The sequence below is a fragment of the Columba livia genome, chromosome 2, assembly GCF_036013475.1.
Source record: "Columba livia isolate bColLiv1 breed racing homer chromosome 2, bColLiv1.pat.W.v2, whole genome shotgun sequence".
In the NCBI taxonomy this organism is placed as follows: Eukaryota; Metazoa; Chordata; class Aves; order Columbiformes; family Columbidae; genus Columba; species Columba livia.
In genome coordinates, this window is record NC_088603.1 from 92,531,953 (window position 1) to 92,552,497 (window position 20,545).

The window sequence follows — 20,545 nt, forward strand, 5'->3', positions numbered from 1 at the left end:
CTGTGTTATTTAAAACAGAGGTGTGTGTTAGACTATATACTCAGCAGATTGCAAATCACCTTCTGTGGGATGGAAACAGTTTTTGAATAACCTAACTATCTAAGCTTCAATAGAGACAACAGAATCTGGCCAGTTAGGTCTTGTCAAGGTCTAAATTCACTGTTATTGTTAATACATTGCAGGAACATTTGTTTGCTACAAATCATATCACCTGATATATTTTTATTTTATAATTAATTTTGTATTTACATTTCATAATACAATATTCAGAAGTCAGGGCTTACATTACATACTGACACATTAAAATATAAAGTCAAGTGCACTAGTGCACTGTTCCCTCAAGCATTTGAAGTCATTCTCTGTTAATGAACTTATAAAGCACAGTCTGAAGTCACCTGATGTTGTAATAGAAATTAATAGTCGTAGTTTAAGTCAGACACTTACTAATGTGCAATTTCATTGCAGACAAAAGGGAATTCTTTTCCTAGCAGTAGGGTAATAAAGTTCATAGCAGTAAAATGTTTGTCTTTTCTTCATCTTTTTATTCATTTGGAAAGGATTTCTTTGTAACTCAGCCATCATCCCCAGAATGGATTATAAATCTCTTCTGCCCCTGTTTTTGGAAAGAGCTACTTACCCCAGATTTTTATACCCCGTATGCAGTTATAGCTCTGGAAAATACCTACATACTTCCATCCCCTATACAGCTCATCTGTCTTCCATAACTCACTGTGGAGGAGCGAGCGCACTGTTGCAATCACAATCATCCCAGCGGTTTGCATCGTGTGTCCCTCAAATGAATATGTCTCTCTTGTCAAGCTTAGGAGCCTTAAAAACAAAGCTGCAGATCTGAGGCTTACTTACCCACACCACATGTGGGAAGCCTAAGTTTAACTCCTTGCCCCCAGCTTTTTCCCTTCTGCATAAATTCTTTGGAGCTGTGTAATTCTGTGCTGCGAAGAACAAGGTAAAAATTGGTGGTTTTAAAAAGGCTAGTGTGGTATAAACTCAAGAGGAAGCAGTCTCTGGTGAACCCCACTTGTTTTTTTGTGGTCTTGGCCACTAACTGTGGTCCTGAAAAAATGTGATTAATGGTCCTGGAAGTTAAAATGCCTGCTTTAAAGAAGCTGCCTCTGATGTCCATCAGGTAGCTCTCCAAGAAAAAGAGGACTCTTACTCAAAGAAGAGAAAGTTCAAGAAGGCTTCAGGGATGCTTTTAAGGTGTTAAGATAGCAGTTCCAGAGAACAGCCATACGAAAATTGAATACAAATATCATTTTTGCTCTCCTAAAATTTATTCAGTTTGCTGCAAAAGAGTTGTTTCCTTTTAAGTTAAAAAAAAAAGCCTCTTATTATTTTCACAGATCATACAGATGTGATAGTCTCCAACTCTTGCAAACTGTGCTTGCCTTTGGTCTCATCTGCACACAGAAGTTGCATCATGCTCTGTTAATCACGTTGGTACGATGAAAGGGCTGTTGTGGTGTACATGTGCTGTGGAGGCTACTGGGACCCGTGGGCACAGCTCTGCTGGGACTGGTGGGCACAGCTCTTCCTGTGCAGGCAAGGAGCTGAGCTCTGCCAGAAAAAGGCATCTTTGTAATGATACAACCGCCTTCCCGTTATGAGCTGACCCACCGCTGGAGGTACTTTGGTAAAATCGTATTTGCTAACTTAGTTCTTCCAACACAGAGGCAGCGTGTAGACCTGGCAGCAGGGCATTTTTTGACTCGATGGTGGCTGTTGAGCAGACCCAAAGGAAGTGGAGAACAAAGCTTCACGGTCTAAAAAGCTATCCTGAGCACAGATTGAGACTGAGGCAGCAAAAGTCTCCTTCTGGGCTTTCCCCCAAATCCTCAAGAGATGCAAGAGGTACTATGTAGGCAGCACAGATGATTCCCAGTTCTGAACAGTTGTATGGACTGCCACTTTGCAGCCTAGAAAGAGGAATTCCTTGGTGTCTCTCTTTGCCCTTTTGAGGTGCATCTGTGCTAAGACTGCTGCTGCCAGAGCTGGTGAGCACAGTCCAGGTAACAGACTCTACAGGGAGATCACAGTCACAAGCCTGTGCCTTGCTGAAATATGGGTTTATACACAGTGGAGCATGTCTGTGCTTGCTTGCATCAGTGTGCTAGTCTTCTCCCTATGCTCCTGTGCTTGACAGCATCCCTCATCTCATCTCTGACAGGGCAAAGGAAAGTGAAAGAGAGAAAACATGTTTCCAAAGTTTGTATGTGTGGAGAGGGAGGAAAAGACCCCTGTGTATGAGGAGCAGAGTCCTCTGCTCTTGCAGATGCCTGGTGTATGACATATGTGTCCCTATGTAGTTGCCAAAAAGAGATTTCTAGCATGGGATGATGAGGCATGCTGGGGTGTAAAAGCAAAGACCACATTCAGCATTGTGTTATGTCATATAAATGGTTTGTGAGTCACCTTGCCTAGTTGATTCACATTCTGCCACTATGCGGCAGGGGACAGAGAGGAAGAAATTTCTTGAGTCTTCTCTAGAATGGAACTTAAAGCATATGTTCTTAGTTCTTTGTTCTTTCATTACTATTTGTACAGTGGTTTATACTGGAAGGTAAGATCCAAGAATTATGTCTAGTCTCAAATAAAACTTTGAAAAAAGCAGAAGGGCTGAAATTGTTATGTACCCTTATCATGAGCAGTGAGGTAGAATACCCTTCCTCTGGCATCCAGAGGGCAGAAAACCATGCCAGTGTCTCCAGAAAGGCATCCACAACTCCTTTTCCAGTGCCCAAGGCGGATTTATAGCACAGGAGAGCACTGGCAGGCAGGTGGAAACCACCCTGTCTGTTTTCCATCCAACCATGGAGGCAAAAGAGAGTCAGTGGCCACTCCAGGTTGACCATCAGCTACCAGGCTGCTGCCCCACTGGCCCTGCGCCGGCCGGTCCTGCTGCACAGCAAAGCCCTCACCCGCAGAGACCGCTTCAGGCTTTTTTCAGACTGACTCTTGCCCCGAGCTGCAGTGTTCCCAGCCCTCACAGGGACTCTGGTGTCTCAGGCTAACTCGGTTTTGCACGACATCTGAGACTATGTTTAGCTCTCTGGTTAAATCCTGGCAGCTCATGCTGATACCAGCAAGGATGTGGTAAAAGAATTCAGCTTTTTGGATGACTATAAATTGTTTAGATTTACATTCAGTGTCAGCACCCATGTGTAGGGGAAATCATTAGTGAAAGGAGTGACTTTTTCTTTATAAAACAGGCTTGAGGAATAATATTCTTGTTCTCTTCTTTACCAAGAAAACTGCTGCAGATGGGAAGCGACAGGAGATCATTGTATTAGACTCAAAACGAAGCAACGCTATTAATATTGGCTTGACTGTGTTGCCCCCTCCCCGGACTATCAAGACTGCTATTTTGAACTTTGACGAATATGCCTTAAACAAGGAAGGAATAGAGGTAAGAAAGAACAGTCGATGTCTTCAAGTTGGCAATTTCAATGTGTCCTTTTATTTCTATGTTGCACATGGTACAGCACAGACTTTTCATGGAAGAGGGAAGAGGGAATGTATTATGTCATGACTGAGTGTTGAAACGCATCAAATCAGCTCAACGTGCTCAGAAGCATGTAGTATTCACCTGAAGTCGACATGCTCAGTAAACGTGGATTCTCTGTTTTGTTTGTGTCTGAGTAACAATGGTGTTAATTCCTGTCAAGATTTTCAGAGTATTATCTGTGTCTCTGGAGCTTGACTGAAATATTGTGAGCAGCAAGAATGGGTAGTGTGTTACTAGGGCTGATGCAACTGGTACAGGGTTTAATAAAGTTCATGCCCAGCTAGCTGTTGAAGTCACTCTAGATTGTATATCTAATGGAAAACAAATACAGTGACTAGCTCTGCTCAAAATAGCATTTCTGTGTTACTGTTGTTTGAAGAAAAGCAGTTGGTATAAAGATTACAGATGATGTAATTTTTACCATTACATGTTTGACTGTGCAGATATTCCTACCAAGATCCAAGATGAGCTCTGTTTATTATTTTTTTATCAAAACATTTTTCTTCTATGAAGTGTAAAAGAATCTTTCTGCTCCCCATTTTTTTTCATTGTGATTGTATTCATTTCAAATCTTTTTTGTTTCTTTTTTTTTTTTTTTTTTTAATAAGTGCATATCATCTAGTAAGAGTAATCTGCACAACTACAAATCTCAACCAGTGGCTGAGCTGCAGAGGTCATGCATTGATTCACGGTCACCTTTCAGTGGTTTTACACTATTTTTCATTATTTCTCCCTTTCTACCTTCGCTATGGTGTGACTACAGATGAAAATGAGAAAAGCTATCTGGAATGGAAATGGAGTTGCCAACAGTTACATGCAAAAGAAATACTTAAGGCAAAAGATCATTCTAGCTAGAGGCAAGGCCTGATTTATCCCCACTAGAATGTAGTTTCTTCCCAAAGCTATATTACATATTTGCTATATACATACCTTACTCATATTGTGAAAGTGACTAATCAACTAAAAAAGTAATTTTTCATGACTTAGCCCACGTACCCACCACTGCAGTTTGCCAAAGTGTTGAAGTGTCCAAGTTCCCCCTCCAGCCAAGCCCAACTCACAGACTACCAGGTGGATCTCAGTGCTGTAGACAGGGTTTCCATACAAAGTCCCACATAAAGAAGGACACATCTTCATTACCTCAAAAGTATCCTCTCCTTTGAGTTGTCTCTGGCGTTCGTCTGCTCTGCACAATTCACCCTTTCCAGTGCCCACATGTGTAGCTGGGCTCCTCATCTGCCAACCACCTGTGGTGTCCACAGTCCTGAGTGCCTTGTACCACCACACCCTCCTTTGGGTGGCCTTTCCATTAGCTGCCAGAAACCTGTAATTTCATTTAAAATATACATTCAGGTAGCGTTCAAACTGAAGAATTCAGAAACCAGGAAATGATACACTGGTGATACACTTGCCCGGCACTAAAGAAAATGGGATTTCGGAGTTCTGTGTCCACAGCATGGGGCTAAGGATGTGAGTAGTCTCAGATATTTAAAATCAAGACAAAGGGGCAAGTGGAACAGAGCCCAGGTAATTTCCACCTTGAGGGATGAAGCTTTCATTGTTTGGGAAAGATGATGTTAGTGGAGAAAAGAGCTTCTATTTCTCAGTGTTCCATATTTATTTACTTCTTATCAGGTAAAACCCCACACTGAATTCAGATTCTCTTTCCCACTCCCAAATTTATAGATTTTTTCTTATAGCGTGTTGTTATAGAGTTCGAGAGACATTTATAGCAAGATAGAGGGCTGGATTAAAATATGCAGAATTGACCAAGAGGTGCATAGAGAGATACAGAAATGCATCATTATGAGTCCCACTTTTTTTAGCAGAGCCCTGCTGCACTTTTCCATACTGCCCCTTTGATCTACAGCATAGGCAAACTTTGTTTGCTGTTCCTCTTCTCCTCTATATTCATCTGTTCATTGGCTTTAGCCTTAGAGTTAGCTTAGATGGAACAGGATTTGTCTTTTCAGTCTAGACTTTTAGAAAATTTTGTGGTTCATATCTACACTTCCTAAATATTAGAAAATAATTGGCCATGATGATGAATGAGTCAGTAATAGTGTAAGCATCAACTTCTTTTATGTAAAAAAAACAGAGAATAAAGCAAATTATTTGCTATATAATATACTTTATAGCTAACCTGTGGGCTGAATAAGGTAGGACTGGTATGGAAAAAAAGAATGTCTAATTGAAACACTGCCTCACAGTGGGTACTCAAAAGCCTTTCTGCGTAGTTAATTGCCTAGAAGAGATGTCACAACTAGCAAGCAGGAAAGAGAGATGTAAGAAGAGCAGCAGAAGAGATGTAATGTGTGTGGTGAAGATATAACATTCACTGCTAAAATTGCAGAGAAGCTGTAATTTAGGGTCATCAGCTTTTAGTGGATCCAACATGGAGCAGGGTACCAACAGAGTAAAAAGCCACCTGAGATGTCCATTGCCTTGGCTGTGAGCTCTGTGCTATATCTTTCTCTTAAGAGCATTGTCACTGTCATGTAAGTGTGCATGTGGCTTTCGTTCTGCACCTTGGTGGAGAAACTCAGATTAAATGGTGTCTTAAAACTGACCTTAGTGATTCCTTTAAGGACAGGGAACAAAAGTACTGCTGACAGTAGTGCTAGAAGCAAGGCAGTGATGCGGTGGGATGCAGGCTACAAGTTTGTGATGGACCAACTCATAATCAAGTTCATATTGACCCAGTAAACCCTGCACTACTGTCCAATGTTCTGCTAAATGCTGCTTTGCTTGTGCCATTTAACTGTTGTTAGTACTACATACTTTGCTTTTAACTTCAAATATATAACTAAGATAGAAGAAAAAATTCTCCAGGTATTTTAAAGCACTCTGTATATAGAGAGTGTCCAGAGGAGGAACACAAAGTTGGTGAAGAGTCTGGAGGGGAAGCCGTATGAGGAGCGGCTAAAGTCACTGGGTTTGTTCAGCCTGGAGGACACTGAGGGGAGACCTCATGGCGGCTACAGCTTCCTCACAACGGGGGGAGGAGGGGCAGACACTGATCTCTTCTCTTTGGCAACCAGTGACAGAACCCAAGGGAATGGCAGGAAGATGTGCCAGAGGAGGTTTAGGTTGGACATTAGGAAAGGGTTCTGCTCCCAGAGCACTAGAACAGGCTCCCCAGGGAGGCAGTCGCAGCCCCAAGCCTGACAGTGTTCAAGAAGTGATTGGACAACACCCTCAGACACATGGTGTGAATTTTTGGGTTGTCAGACCCAGGGATAGGAGTTGGTCTTAATGATCCTTGTGGGTCCCTTCCAGCTCAGGACATTCTGTGATTCTATGATTCTATTTTAGGCCATGTGTTTGAAGTGGTTAGGTATCCCTGAGTTGTGAAAAAGGGCAGGAAATGAGGCATGGTGCTAAAAAGGCTCATGTTGACCATTTAGTATGCAGAGCAGACACTGTTAGAAACATGTTTTGAAAGGAAAGCACAATATGTGTCTGCAAGCATGCATCAATCCAACTAAAAAGATTTTTGCCACCTTACGCTTGCCAAAGTGGTTGTGTTTTCCTTTCTTTGAAAGCTTGGCATTCATTGTGTTCAAACAACTTGGAGCTCACTGCAGGATAAAGAACTGCCTGCTTAGCATGGATGAGGGCTTTCTGTGAGCTAAGAAAAGAGGCGAGCTTAAAATCCTGGCACCTAATTTTAGTGAAGTGTATCATAGGCAACTGAGAGAATAGAGTCCACCAAATCAGTCCTTGCTGCTTGTCTTTAGTAAAGTAAATGAGTGGGTCCTTCTGTAAAGTGCCACTCAGTAAGGCAATATGGATTGAAATCAAATTATATCAAAAAGTATGATTAGTTTAGCAGAATAAAATAGGGCAATGCTGTGAGGAAATCGAGGTAGTTTGCTTTGTGCTTTAAAATATAGCTTTGTGATGCTACACAATATTGATTGCATTGATAGGTATAGCTTTAGTAAAACTATTTGAGATGAAAAAAAGCTCTTCAGGTATGCTAGGCCCTTCATACCCATATTTGTTAAGTACTTTGAAGTCCATGTGTGGCTAGGTAGCTCTGAGATGTAGAAAGGGGTAAGAAATGAGAGCCTACTGTTCAAAGGGCAGATGTTGACATGTATGAACAAAAAACAAACTTTGGTTTTCGAAAGTGATCAAGGTATTTAAGTTTTTGTTCTGATAGTTGCCACAGTATGTTGTAATTTGCCGTTTCCAATTTGTTTAGCTAATGCTTTGTAAAGGTGTGATGGGATGTTTCAAATTATGCTATTAATAGCTCACATGATCTGAAAGAACACCTCATTTCACAAGTCTAGACAGAAGAGAGAATGGACTCAGTGGTGCCTTGCTGGCTGTACAACTACGGTCAGCTTATTGCTGCCCTAACAAGTTTCAGACTTCACTTAAATAAAAAAGCTACACTTTCACATCTTGCAGCAAAGCAAAATGTCTTACATGGTTTCTGTGACCAGCAATGGTGTGCTTATGTATTTCATTAGAGAGCTTGAGGAAGTGGAGTGGTATGACCGAGGCAGCAGCTGTCAGTTCCCAGTTTTCAGAGATGGCTGTCAGGCATTTTAGATGTCATCCTTTCTTAGAAATGGGTCATTTTTGGAAGACTTCAAATAAAACTAGTGCAGGTGGCCTCGCTTACTGTGGAGTCCTGACCTTCACCAATGTGTCTCGCTCATAGCTGCCTGGAAAGCTGAAGTGTGAGAGACTTTTTGGAGCTGAATAGTCTGCCAAGGCCTGTCAACTATCTGGTGAAATACCCACTAATGTGTATTTGGTTATGCAGTTTATGAATTTGTGGTGTTCAAGCCACAGAAAGCTTTGGAATCAACAACCAGATATTTAGTTTGATAATTTTTTTCAGAATCCTGTTCACCTGGTAAAATCAGCTGAAACCAAATTGGAAAGCCAAGGCACTCATCATCACTGAGAAGCCCCATTGTCTCTTGAAAGAGATTGTTTAATCGCCTTATTTCTGCAGATGCTCTGGGCCATTTGCAGGCTCTGGTTAGTTGCTTCCTTGCATCCCACACTGAGACTCATAACCCTCAGGCTTATAAGGGTTATAAATTTTTCCCTGAGAGCCCTGTGAGTCTTTCCTCTCAGAAATTTTTGGAGATCGTATGTCAGGATGGCAGAGTCCAGGAAATAAACAGTTTGATCCCTTTGCTGAAAGTTCAAGCAAGTGGCTGGGTCCAGCAGTCTAGGAACAGAACAATTAGGATCGATTATCTCATGCAAATGAGATCTCCAAGATTTCCTTCTTTTTCTCCATGACAGGATTTGTGCACTGTTTTTCCTCCTCAGAAGTTTAGTCTCTGTCCAAAACCTCTGTGTGAGAATGCATGGAGATGAAATATATGTGTTGCACATCTTAGAGGATATGAGCATAGGGCTTGTCAATAACCCAATTCTTCTTTAATCTACCTGAAGACTGCCATTCTGGGGAGGGCATCATGAACTAATGATTAGATTCAAAGGTACTTGTGATTTAATCATCATATCAAGTGCCAGTAACCTTCTGCCTTACTGTGTTTTTATGCTCCTTTTACTGTCAGTGGTGTTTAAAAAAATAATAACAATAAAAATACTAATAAACTGGCAGATGGTCTACTCATCAGTTTCCAGTGCTGAACAAATGGTTTGAATTAGTCATAGAGTGGAAATAAAGAATAGGAGCGTTTTAGCACTTGCTCAGGGGCACATCAGGGGTGGTGACCAGCAGGATCAGAAATATTTTGCCCAAGCAGATTAGAATTGCTGGTGAGTAGGTCGTTGTTATGGGGACAGTTGCACCCTGGATGGTGTGAGAACCTGCCAGCAGCTCTGGTCCCATGGAGGCAGGGGGGATCCTCAGCAGCTGGCACCGCTCGTGCAGGCTCTTTGGCTTGGCATTCTCTCTTTCAGATACTACGGTACACAGCACAGCAGCCTCGCAGCACTTGGACTCAAACGCTTTTTGTCGGCTCCATCTGGCTTGCAGTGTTTACATAAAGCTTGAGGAGGAGGAGAGTCCCTTTGGAAATAAAGCTTACTGTTTCATTGCCATCTTTAAAATGCCCCAAAGCAGTGCAAAATCTCTGGAGTGAATGCCCTGCACCACCACAAAATACTTGTGGGATCCCTGGGTAGCTGCCGAAAGCCCTAGTTATTTGTAGGAGGCAATTGAGAATACTGCTGAAGTGTTAGCATTCAAAAGTGCATCAGAAGCATTTTTACCTCCATCACATGGCTACTGCTAAACTCACCACGTATGGATGTTCATATGATCCTATTTGTAAGCTGCCCTGGCTCAGCTGAGGGGCTGTTGCCTTCTTGTTGTTGTGGAAGGGAGGAGTATGCACTAGAAGGCCAAACTTCTTCAAAGGACACTGTGAAACACCTCTTATGAGTTTCAGACTCAGTCTCTCTTTTTTATGAACTTTTTTAGATGAGTGTTGGTTAAGCACTGTGAAATGCCCTGAAGCAGCTACTCATAAACCTCTAGTTAGATGTTAGATACGACCTAAGTTACAGATTTCAACATGTGAAGATGGATGGATGGATAACACATCTCAAAACATCTATCATGCTATCAATAAGAACAGGTATACATCAGAATATTTTCCGAACAGTCATTTACAGGGGAAGGAAAAGACAAAGAGTGTACTGAGGGATTGTCCTCCTCTTCTTTTTTTCCTTAGGATATTAATTTATAAAGGTAGAAGCTTGTAGTGTCTGAGTAAATAGGCTTTTTTTTTAATTTTTATTTTTATTTTTTTTTAATTTTTATTTTTATTTTTTTTTTAGCTGAAAGGCAGAGCCAACATTAACAAAAATAAATGCTTCTTTGTTTATGTTTATGGAAGTCAGTATAAGAAGATGGACAGCAAATACAAATGCTGTGACTGAGATTGAATAATTCCCAGTTCAACAAATTGAAGATTATTTGCTTGCTTGACTCTTAGTTCTTTGCCTGATTGACCAGGAAAAGTCTCTTACTGTCCACACTTAGCTCCAGCACTGTACAAGGAGGCAGATGAGTTATTGGTACTGGAAGGGGACAGTTTGCTACTTTAATGAACTAGCTATGTGCAGTGCTGGAACAAGGCTGTAGTTTGGATTGGCAGGTCTGATAGCTCTTTGGCTATATTTTTATTCTCTCTTCTCCTCCGAAACAGCTTCTATCACTGTAGAAGACTACAGCAAAAACATTTAGTTCTTCAGATGAATAAACATATCTTGCACTGAAAATCTATTGCTTTGTTTTAATGAGACATCATTGATCAACAAAGTAAAGATCTCAACTAATCTGATGCCTTTATGTTGTTTTGCTTTTCTTTTTAATTTTAAAATGCATTTGTTATGCTAAAAACTAATTAAGAAGAAATATCTTAGAGAGCAATACTTTGAGAAGGAAAGCTGCCACATGTGAACAAGCATGTAAAATCCAATAATTAAAGGGAAAAGATAAATGTTTTGAGCCATACTGACAGCAGAAACTGAAAATATTGAGATCCTTTTTCATCAGCATTTTAGACTTTTCAGATCAGAAGAGAAAAGGGTTGTATGTTATGCAATGCATAATACAGCTCTAAATTCAATGCGTCTTCCTTGGGAAGTTGTCCTCAGTTTGGGTGAAATTTTTGGGAGTAGGCTGCACTAGTTGTCATATTTCATTGAGAAACAAAATGGACTGAACAAAAAATATTAAATTATGAGAACAGCGAGGGACAGGAGTCCTCAGGTTATTCCTGTATACCTACAAGTGCGCTGGAAGATCTGGGGATGTTGAGGCTAAAAGGGACCTGCTATCTAGTCTGACCTGCTGTAAATCACAGGTCAAAAGATTTCACTCATTCTACCCTCACTTCTGTACATAATTTGCTGAAAGTTGGCCAGTTTTGATTTAAAGATGTGAAAGCTGAGGAGAGCAGTCTTAATGAGCCACCCTGTCTTTCTTCAGTGTTTGATCCTGCGATTAACCACATCTGCTGGCTACAAATTTTTCAAAACACATGTTAATGCAGATGTGTTTTTCAGCTGCAGATGTTCAACATAACAGGCCTTGTTTTGCTCTCTTGTGCAGTGGGTTGGTGCTTGGTTACTGGCACTGCTGTCCTGATTTACCAGCCGGTGACTCAGGACTTCTGCCGTTCCTGCTGAGAAGTCACCCGGTGTCACAGGAGCTCAGGCCAAGTCCAAGTGAAGCTCAGCACGTCAGCCTGTGCTGCAGGAGCGCTTGCTGCAGGAACAGCCCCATACCACTGCATCCAGCCCTTGCCTCAGCTCCACCACTGATATCTGCCTTGTCTCTCCCTTCGCAGAAAATCCTGACCATGATCCCAACCGAGGAGGAGAAGCAAAAGATCCAGGAGGCGCAGCTGGCAAACCCTGACGTCCCCCTGGGCAGCGCCGAGCAGTTCCTTCTCACCCTCTCCTCCATCAGCGAACTCTCCGCCAGGCTCCAGCTCTGGGCTTTCAAGATGGACTACGAGATAGTGGAAAAGGTGAGGGGAAGGCAGGGAGGCAGGGGTGGAGATGCTTCCGAGGCTTTGCTTAATTTTTCCCTGACCTTGTTATTATATGAGCATATATTTTGAGGAAATGGTAAATGGGTTGCTTTTGTTACGGTGGCCAACCAGGAAACAGCTAAAATGATCCTTCATAATCTGTTCCTTCTATAAAAGAAAATTAAAGATTATGTTTTCCTTCCTTTAATTAGGCAGTAATGATGTTGGAACAAAGAAGAGAGCTAAATCCTTACCACATCTTCTCCAGATGTTGTTATTCAGGAAATTCTTACCTCAGAGCAGTAAGAATTTTTCTTTGGATAAAGATTGAATGAGGACTACAGTATTCATCATAAAATGAGAATATTGATCTTACATCCATTTGAACTGAGGAAAACACCATCCATTAAAGTTATTTCTGTTTATAACTCTTTTTCAGAGTTATAAACAAGAGATAAGACATCCTTCAGGGGTGTTCTTTTTAGTTCAGTCACAGAAAGTTGTTGCCACTTTCTTCATGGATGGCATTTATTCAGAGAACACTGTAATTGGTTTTTCTGTCATGAATGATGAATCACAGACAAAAAATTCTAAATGATAGCATATAATTTCAATACATCAGTGAAGCAGAATGAAACTGTGTAGGAGATTTCAGCTACGTGCTGGCTTTCAAAAGCTCTTGCAGGAATCTCAGTCCAGGAACCTTCCTCTGTCTGCACTTCTGGCATACAACCCATTAATTGCTCTTCAGGCAGTTCTCTCCTGTATATATTAATTTTGTAGGTGTACCTGTGTATGTATATTAAAAAACTTTGTGTGATATGGATTCTGATAAGTGTGACATGCTTATGAATGCCTTATGTTTACCTAGCTGTGGTTATTTTACAAGTTATACAACAGTGGATTGATTTGCAGTTGATGCCATCAAGATTACTCAACCTCTGCTTTATTTTCATAGATTTGAGGAAATGCAATCACACTAATATTCGGGATTTTTTAACTGTGACATTTTAGTCTTAGACATTTACTTTTCTGACTTGTAAAACATGGAATACTTGTATATGCCTTGAATACTTTTTTTCCTTTTTTTTTTTCTTTTTTTTTTCTTTTTTTTTTTTTATACTGGTACAGCAATTTATTCTGCTTTGAAGTTACCACATGGCTAAATTGTTCCCTGCATGTTAACTGAGTCAGCTGTAGCTGTTAATCTACGTGTATACCTAAAATTTCCAGCCTCCTCTCAATCAAAAAGTAACATTTGAAGCACTGCTAAATGCTGAAGAAATTCTGATAGTTTTCCTTTTGTCCATCCTATAATATTTATGCCACAGAGTTAATGAGTTGCCAGCTAAAATCCATGTAGAATGGATGCTAGCATAAAAGGTCACAAATGTCTAAATTGCTCAAAGATCTCATAGCTGGAGTGAAGATAGGACCGATATTTTTATCACTGTTGAAAGGTAAATAGACCTAACTACACTAGTTACCATAAAATGATACAGGAAATAACATACAATAACTCTGATAAAAGGAGCATGTGATAAGAAGCGTAGGAGACAAGCATAGGTATGGCAGACACCTTGGGTCTTCATTTGGTGAAGAGGAAGATATAGGATCAGACACCAGAGGGACAAGGGAGAGCAAGCAGTTGAGCCTCTCCAGTAACAAAAGGTTAAAGGCAGTTCCAGGTAGCCAATAAACATAAGTGTTATTTAGACTGAGATACCATGAACATATTCAATTAAAAAAAGGAAGTAGTTTTCATTAATGATTGTGGAAATAAAAGAGTCCCAGGACCTGCTAACATTCTTCCATTCTTGAAACCGTGTTTCTTCAGAAGATCCATCTGCAAATGGGCAAACACTTTGTGAAACTCTAGTGCCAAATCACTTCCCTTCACAGGCTGCTCTTGATTAAATGTAAATATGGCAAATTACATTTTGGTCATCTCAAAGTTCCCATCCCAGCCAAATTTTTACCCCTCACAGCAAAGCAAGCATGTGAGCTTGTCAAGGTGCAGTAAACTAAACTTGTTACCAGTATAGCAGTTTGGTAACAACACAGATGGCAGATCAGCTGTACAAAACACGTGTGCTACGTTCTTCCTGTCCCGGAACCACTGAATTCATTGCACGCATATAGTTTAGTTCATTTGTGCACGCATGTCAAACATTTATCTGGCGCTATCAGATGTCTTGCAGCCAGAAATTTAGGACAAATCCACAAGTTTCATTCAAGCATAATTTCGAGGTGAAGAATAAAAACGTGGTAAATAAGGTTACGTGTTAAGGGTAAGAGATAGCTCTGCATTATGTCTCTGCTCTCTCTAGGTAGATGGCGAGTTTTATAGGGAGCAAGGATGGGTATATCATCTGTTAATACAGCATCTAGTGCATTGTCTTTTATTGTTTTTTTAATACTACAATGAAATAAAAAGTAAAGAGTAATTATGAATGTGCACTATATGGAAGAAAGTCTAAGCTTGGACAGCTTGCATGTAAATAGCTAAATGAAGGGCTACAGTATGGCCTGCTTGGAAGCCTTTTATGGTATCTTTTTATTTACCTTCAGAATGTTTTAAATTAACTTTTTAGGAATGATTTTTAGCAGGTTGCAAATTGATGCCTGTGTTTACAGCAGATGCAGAGCAGTTTGATTCATCCCCATAATGCAACAAAACAAACTAAATGAACCCCAGCTCATAAAGCAGTTAGAGAATTCTGTGCAGCAGTTTGTTGATTTTAGTTTAACTTGATTGACTTGGACTATTTAGCACCTCTCCTCTGATATATGAATTACTTTGCTCACTATGCCATCTCAATTTGTCTCATATTTGCCATATTCTTTTCAATAGATGAATTGTTCTGTACTGGCTAAAAATGTATGTTTCCTTCATCCTTGTGTTCTTAGTTATGGTAAAAGATCACTACAATTGTTGAGTGGCCCATGGTATTTCTTCAAGAAAGTGAAGTTCTTGGTTATTTGGCCTCTTGGTCTAAAATGACAGCTTAAATTTGGCTTCTTGGCTCATAAAGAACGTCATAATTTGAGAAAAGAATGCTGCTCATGGATGCTTAGGATGGCATTTGGAGAAAGAAACAATGTGGACTGTTACTGTGCATGCAAAATAAATAGCCCTGGGCCTTGCACAAAGACATAGAAATAAGCTCCATCAACTCAGTTACCCTCATTCTCTTCCTTTGAACTCTGGTGTAGTTCACTTCCCGAGGTAATGGAACAGAATTTGTCTGCAAGCCTTATCTGTTTACATACCTATACTCAGAATCTAACATGTGTGGATGGAAGACAAATTAAGTTAAGAGATTAAATGAGAACACTTGTAAATCTTGATGTTTGCAATGGGGTTTTTTTGGTTTTAAAATCGCACAAGCACTAAACTGTAACAAAAACTCAGAGGTGGCCATCGTTTGAAGAAATCTTTGGGGTCAGGCTGCAAACATCCAGTCAGACTACAAACATCCAGTCAGCCAGGGTTCTAACTTTTGTTTGTTTGTTTTTCAAATATTAGAAAAAAATAGTTATAAGAAGCTTTTTTATCAGTTGAGGCAGGGGGATGTTCATGCATCTAACTCCAGTGCAGCAGCCCCTTCTCTGATTCTGTCTCTCCTGTTTGGAATCACAGAATAATCCCCACGACAAGTAAGGCGATTGCATACATAAAGAAGCAACATTAGGAAAGTATTTTATGTATTTTTTTGCTGTCCTTGCATGTGATTTATTAGCTGGAACATGGAAGAAGGCCAGCACACATGGCCGGTTTGCTCTCTGTGAGACGCCAGTTCAGGAACTTTTTGCAGTAATTAATCTAAACCATAGAATTAAAAACTTAAAGCATCTTTAAAGCAACTACGACCTTCGCTTTCTTGTTTCTGTTCACATGGCAGGAAGTTGCAGAACCGCTTCTAGACCTGAAGGAAGGGATGGACCAACTGGAGCATAATAAAACTTTGGGATTGATCCTTTCTACTCTACTAGCCATTGGGAACTTTCTGAATGGAACAAACGTAAGCCTGATGTCCCGTCATTTCCCCAAAGGTTTTTCCTTCAGAATACCCAAAGTCAAAACCATTATGGCAATTGCAGTATTTATTTTGTACCAGAACAAAAATGTAGAAAACAGAACCTACTTTTACTTTTTGTTGTGTGTCAGGGTGCTCTTTGCCTCTGAGCATAATCTGGAGGAGCTGTGGAGCTAGGGATCCTTCTGGTGTACCTCCCGTGAGTTTAGCATTGATGGTTTGGTTTAGTATTTGAATGGGGAACCCATTCAAAATGTGAGCACTATGCTGTTAGTCACTTCACTGCAGACAGAGTGATTTTAGGCCTACTCTTCAGCAAGTTAAAAATAAATAAGAGCAATCAGTTTCTTCTCCTTTAGGATTCTTCTTTCCCCTCTGCCCCTACTTGGTAATCATTTATATCTACCAATCTGCATGGGAAGGAGTAAACATTTTTAGTTTTAAATTTTTCCCTTTCGTCCCCCTTACAGGCCAAAGCTTTTGAATTGAGCTACCTCGAGAAGGTTCCAGAAGTCAAGGACACAGTGCATAAGCAGTCCCTCCTGCACCACGTCTGCACTATGGTGGTGGAAAAGTTCCCAGACAGCACTGATCTTTATTCTGAGATCGGGGCCATCACTAGGTCAGCCAAGGTATGTCTAGTGGGTAAATATATATATATATATGTATATGTTTTTTTTAAATCCACTTTAAAGTGAAATATTTATGATTTTATTTTATTGCATTTTGTTCCTTCACTATCATAACATGTTTTATGGACTTGGATTTGTTTTGTCATTCCCACTGAATTTCAAAAATGCAAGTAGTCTCTCTTCTGAGCTTTATCTCTATCTGTAAGGTGGTTTCCTCATCAATGTACTGATAGGCAGTCATGTTATGACAGCCATTTTAATGTTATATACATTACTAATGTATATAATATTAGGAGCAGTTTTCAGGTTAAAACTTTATTTGGCCATTATGTTCAAATATATTTCCTCTGTGGTTTGAGAGAACCTCTTTTTCAAGGCAGAGGCTTCTCTGACTGTCTTTTAAGGGTAATGGAAGGAATGAATTTTTTTGTAATTAAATTGTTTCCAGAATGAAAGTGTCCTTGAAATATTTTGTTTAACTCCTGTTTAACTCTTCCTGATAATAATTTTGATGATTAGGAGTTAGGGAAGATAAATAGAAATAAACGAAACCTGTGGCAGCACCTCTTTTTAAAAGGTTATCATCCCTTGGCTAATGCGTAGGTCTGGTCAATGGCTTTATTTGGCATGCAGATTATTTATTATTACTGCTACCAGGCAAGATAAAAACACTGTAACCTCACTCTTGGAGCTCTCAGAGTATGAGGTTTCATGGGTGACCCTTAAAAACAGCACATCAGTCATTACTGGAGTAAACATGACAGAATATAATAAGGAGATAACAAACATGAAAGTTCTGGTGTGGAGTCATGTCTCATGTGAAAATGGAAATAATTACAACAGATAATACTGATATCCATCAAGTCCAGTGTCTTGATTCAGATAGTGGTCAATACCAGCTCCTTGAGAGGAGAGCACAAGAAGTTTTGAAAAAGGAGGAAGATCTCTCCTAGAAAAGAATTATTTCATGAGTCACAATACTAATCATGTGCATCAAACGGAGGAATGATTTCTTTTCCAAAAGCCACTTTGTTGGGATATTTGGAAGGTGAGGGAGGGGGAGCCCTGTGTATTCCAATTTTTTAAAACCGCGAAAATTAAATCTTATTTTGTTTCCTCGCGCAGTTCTTGTGGCAGTGAATTCATAATCTAATTTTGTCTGCTGTTGCATTTGCCAGCTTCAGGATTTACTGTCTGAATATGTTGAACAGTTGAAACGTTTACTATCTCTCTATTTCGTAGAATAAATTAGGTTGGAAAGTACTTCTGAAGGTCATCTGGTCCATCACCCTTTTCAGTTCAAGATCAAATTAAACCAGACTTCTAAGATCCTTGTTTAAGTCTCAAATAATCTTTCTACTATATTTTTTTTTGGGGGGGGGGAGTCCCTTTCCATATTTTTTCTCCATCTTTTAGAATGAATCTGGTCCTGCCTGCAGTGAGCACTTGATCGGGATCTACAGTAATGATGATGATCTGCTGAAGCAGATTTACTGCTTATCTCTCAGACCCCTAATAATCTTAAATCAGGACTAATCTGAATAATTTCTTGCCATCTGTAGATTTTACCCTTTCAGTGTTTTTCCTTGTTTCCAGATAATTTTGAAATACAAAGTAAAAACCACGAGACACCTACTCTTAACCCTGTCATCAGATGAGAATCAATGTCTTCCTCCTTCTCTTTTGCTCTCTTAAACTTACATTTCATAGGTGACCTGCATGAGGCTCCGGTAAAGATTTTAGAAGTCTAATTGTCTTTACTTGCTCTTATCTGTCCACTCTTTTATAAAAATATTCAGAATCCAGTGATTATTTTGATGTTTTTAATATTCTGTTATTCAGCCTTCCAGCCCGGTTAACAGATACAGTGATAAAGCTTGGAGCTCTACAGTCTCTTGAATCAGCCTTGCTGCTTTTGTACAGATAACTGAAACTTTTTCTATCCTCTGATTCTTTAAGTTACTAAGTGTAGTGAAAGAATACTCATTCAGTAGCTCAATTTCTTTAATTATTGTCAGAATTCTTGTCTTCTGCTTGTTTACTGCTTTGTAAGCTATCGTCCTCCTCCAACACATTTGTTTCTGCCGGCAGGTATTCAAACCTTGCTATTAGTTGACATCTATTTAAAAAAGTACAGGAAAATAAAAGCAGGTACAGGATGCATTTCTCCCCAACATCCTTTGTGATGAAGCTGGATAAAATAAGTCATGTTGAACTTTTGTCTTCCTCAGTGGCTTTCATGTCCAGTGATTCAGGACCTCCTACATTTTTTTGATAACATAAAGGAATTTGTGGCTTTTTTTTAGAAGCTTAGATATTTGCTCTTTGGATTCCATCTCTGCTCTCCTGATTTTCCTTTTGTACAGCGTATGTTTAGGCTCTGTTTTATTGCCTTCACTGAGGTTGGTTTCTCATGTTTGGAAGGTTTAAATTTTTGTGGTGGTGGTGGTGTTTTAGTTTTTTGTGGGTTTTTTTGTGTGTGTGTTTTTTTTTTTTTTTTATTGGAGTGATTCTTCATCCCTTAACATTTAGGTACATTGGTTTCTCATTTCCCACTTTTTCTCTTTGTTAAGAAGTTATTTCACTTTTTTTTTTTACATTGGCATCAAGTTAGTCACTAAACTGAAAATTACCATAATATAGAAGAGCCCTCATTTTCCAAAATCCACACCACCATGTATGCTGTATTCTCAAATGAATCTTCTACTTTTCAGTTTTAGAAAGTGGAAGATAGCTTAACCCAATGTTGTCACTTTAAAAAAATGTTTAGGTCTAAGAACATAAAAAATTGAGCACGGTCTTTCAGTCTGTGGTTTCCTGATGTAGTGTCCCTGCCCAAAGCGGACAAAATCCTGAAAAGGCCAGACAAAATCACATTAAGAGAAATTATAGCCTTAACCTTCCCTGTGACGCCCAAGGTCTCCCTCCTTGGGATGTTCCTGCATGTGTTACACCACTGATGGATTACTGTAACAAGCCCTATTCCCACTTGATCTTAGCAGCCACAAATCAGAGTTAGGATATGGAAGCCATCCAAGCTGCCCGCTTCAAGGGAATGTTCACAGACGAGGCGAAATCGTGGTTTCGGAAAGCTGACAGGAAAGGAGAACTAATATTTCACTGTGGATTAGGCTGTATTTTGAGCTCCGTTTTGTCTACAAACGTTGTTCAGAAGCCACAAAGGATAAACAATTTTCATCCTGTAGATAAACAGAGATGCACCTTCCCCTGAGATGCACATCATATGAGAATTTTCTGAGCCTTAGCTCATAAAACTTAAAAAAAAAAATAAAAAATAGCCTGGCTCACCAGAAAGGACTTAGAAAGACTAGAAACAAAATGATATAGTTATTGCAAAACTTGTGGCTTTTTGTTGAAGGACTGAAGTCATAAATGGCCAAAAAAAAAATGCAGACACAAGTAAAATAATGACCAAAAAATAGACTTCTAGATAAATAAAAGTATTCATAGTTGTATAAAAATATAAAAGATCATGGAAGCCACTGATTGTTTAGTGTCCCATGATGAAAAACTTTTTTTTTCCTTCTCCTCCCCCTTTTTTAAGCATATTTTGTTTTGTTTTGGTGTTTGTTTTGTTGGTTGGTTTGTTGTTTGTTTCACTGCAGTTGTACCAGAACTGATGTGCCTGATACTGAAGCAGAACCCCACATTTCTGCAGTTAAACTCAATATTTTTCCTAGAAGTTTCCTTACTAATATGGCAAGGAGGGGTTGCATCAGCACTAGTATCTTCTCAGTTAGTGAATAAAAACACATATTCTTGTTAAAAATGTTAATCTTCTCTTTCACCCCCATAAATATTTTTCTCCATGCATTTGAGAGCTGATCAGCTCCATAG

The 20,545-nt window shown here is 39.7% G+C and overlaps 1 protein-coding gene across 14 annotated transcripts in view; it reads left to right on the plus strand.

Moving 5' to 3' along the window:
• Nucleotides 1-20,545, plus strand: part of FHOD3 (formin homology 2 domain containing 3) — a 385,520-nt gene that overhangs the window by 324,094 nt on the left and 40,881 nt on the right. For all 14 annotated transcript variants that reach the window (XM_065052812.1, XM_065052801.1, XM_065052803.1 and 11 more), the window contains 4 exons: nt 3,269-3,427; nt 11,830-12,012; nt 15,921-16,040; nt 16,526-16,687. In XM_065052812.1, the coding sequence (XP_064908884.1) occupies nt 3,269-3,427; nt 11,830-12,012; nt 15,921-16,040; nt 16,526-16,687 (624 nt within the window). The remainder of the gene's footprint in view (nt 1-3,268; nt 3,428-11,829; nt 12,013-15,920; nt 16,041-16,525; nt 16,688-20,545) is intronic.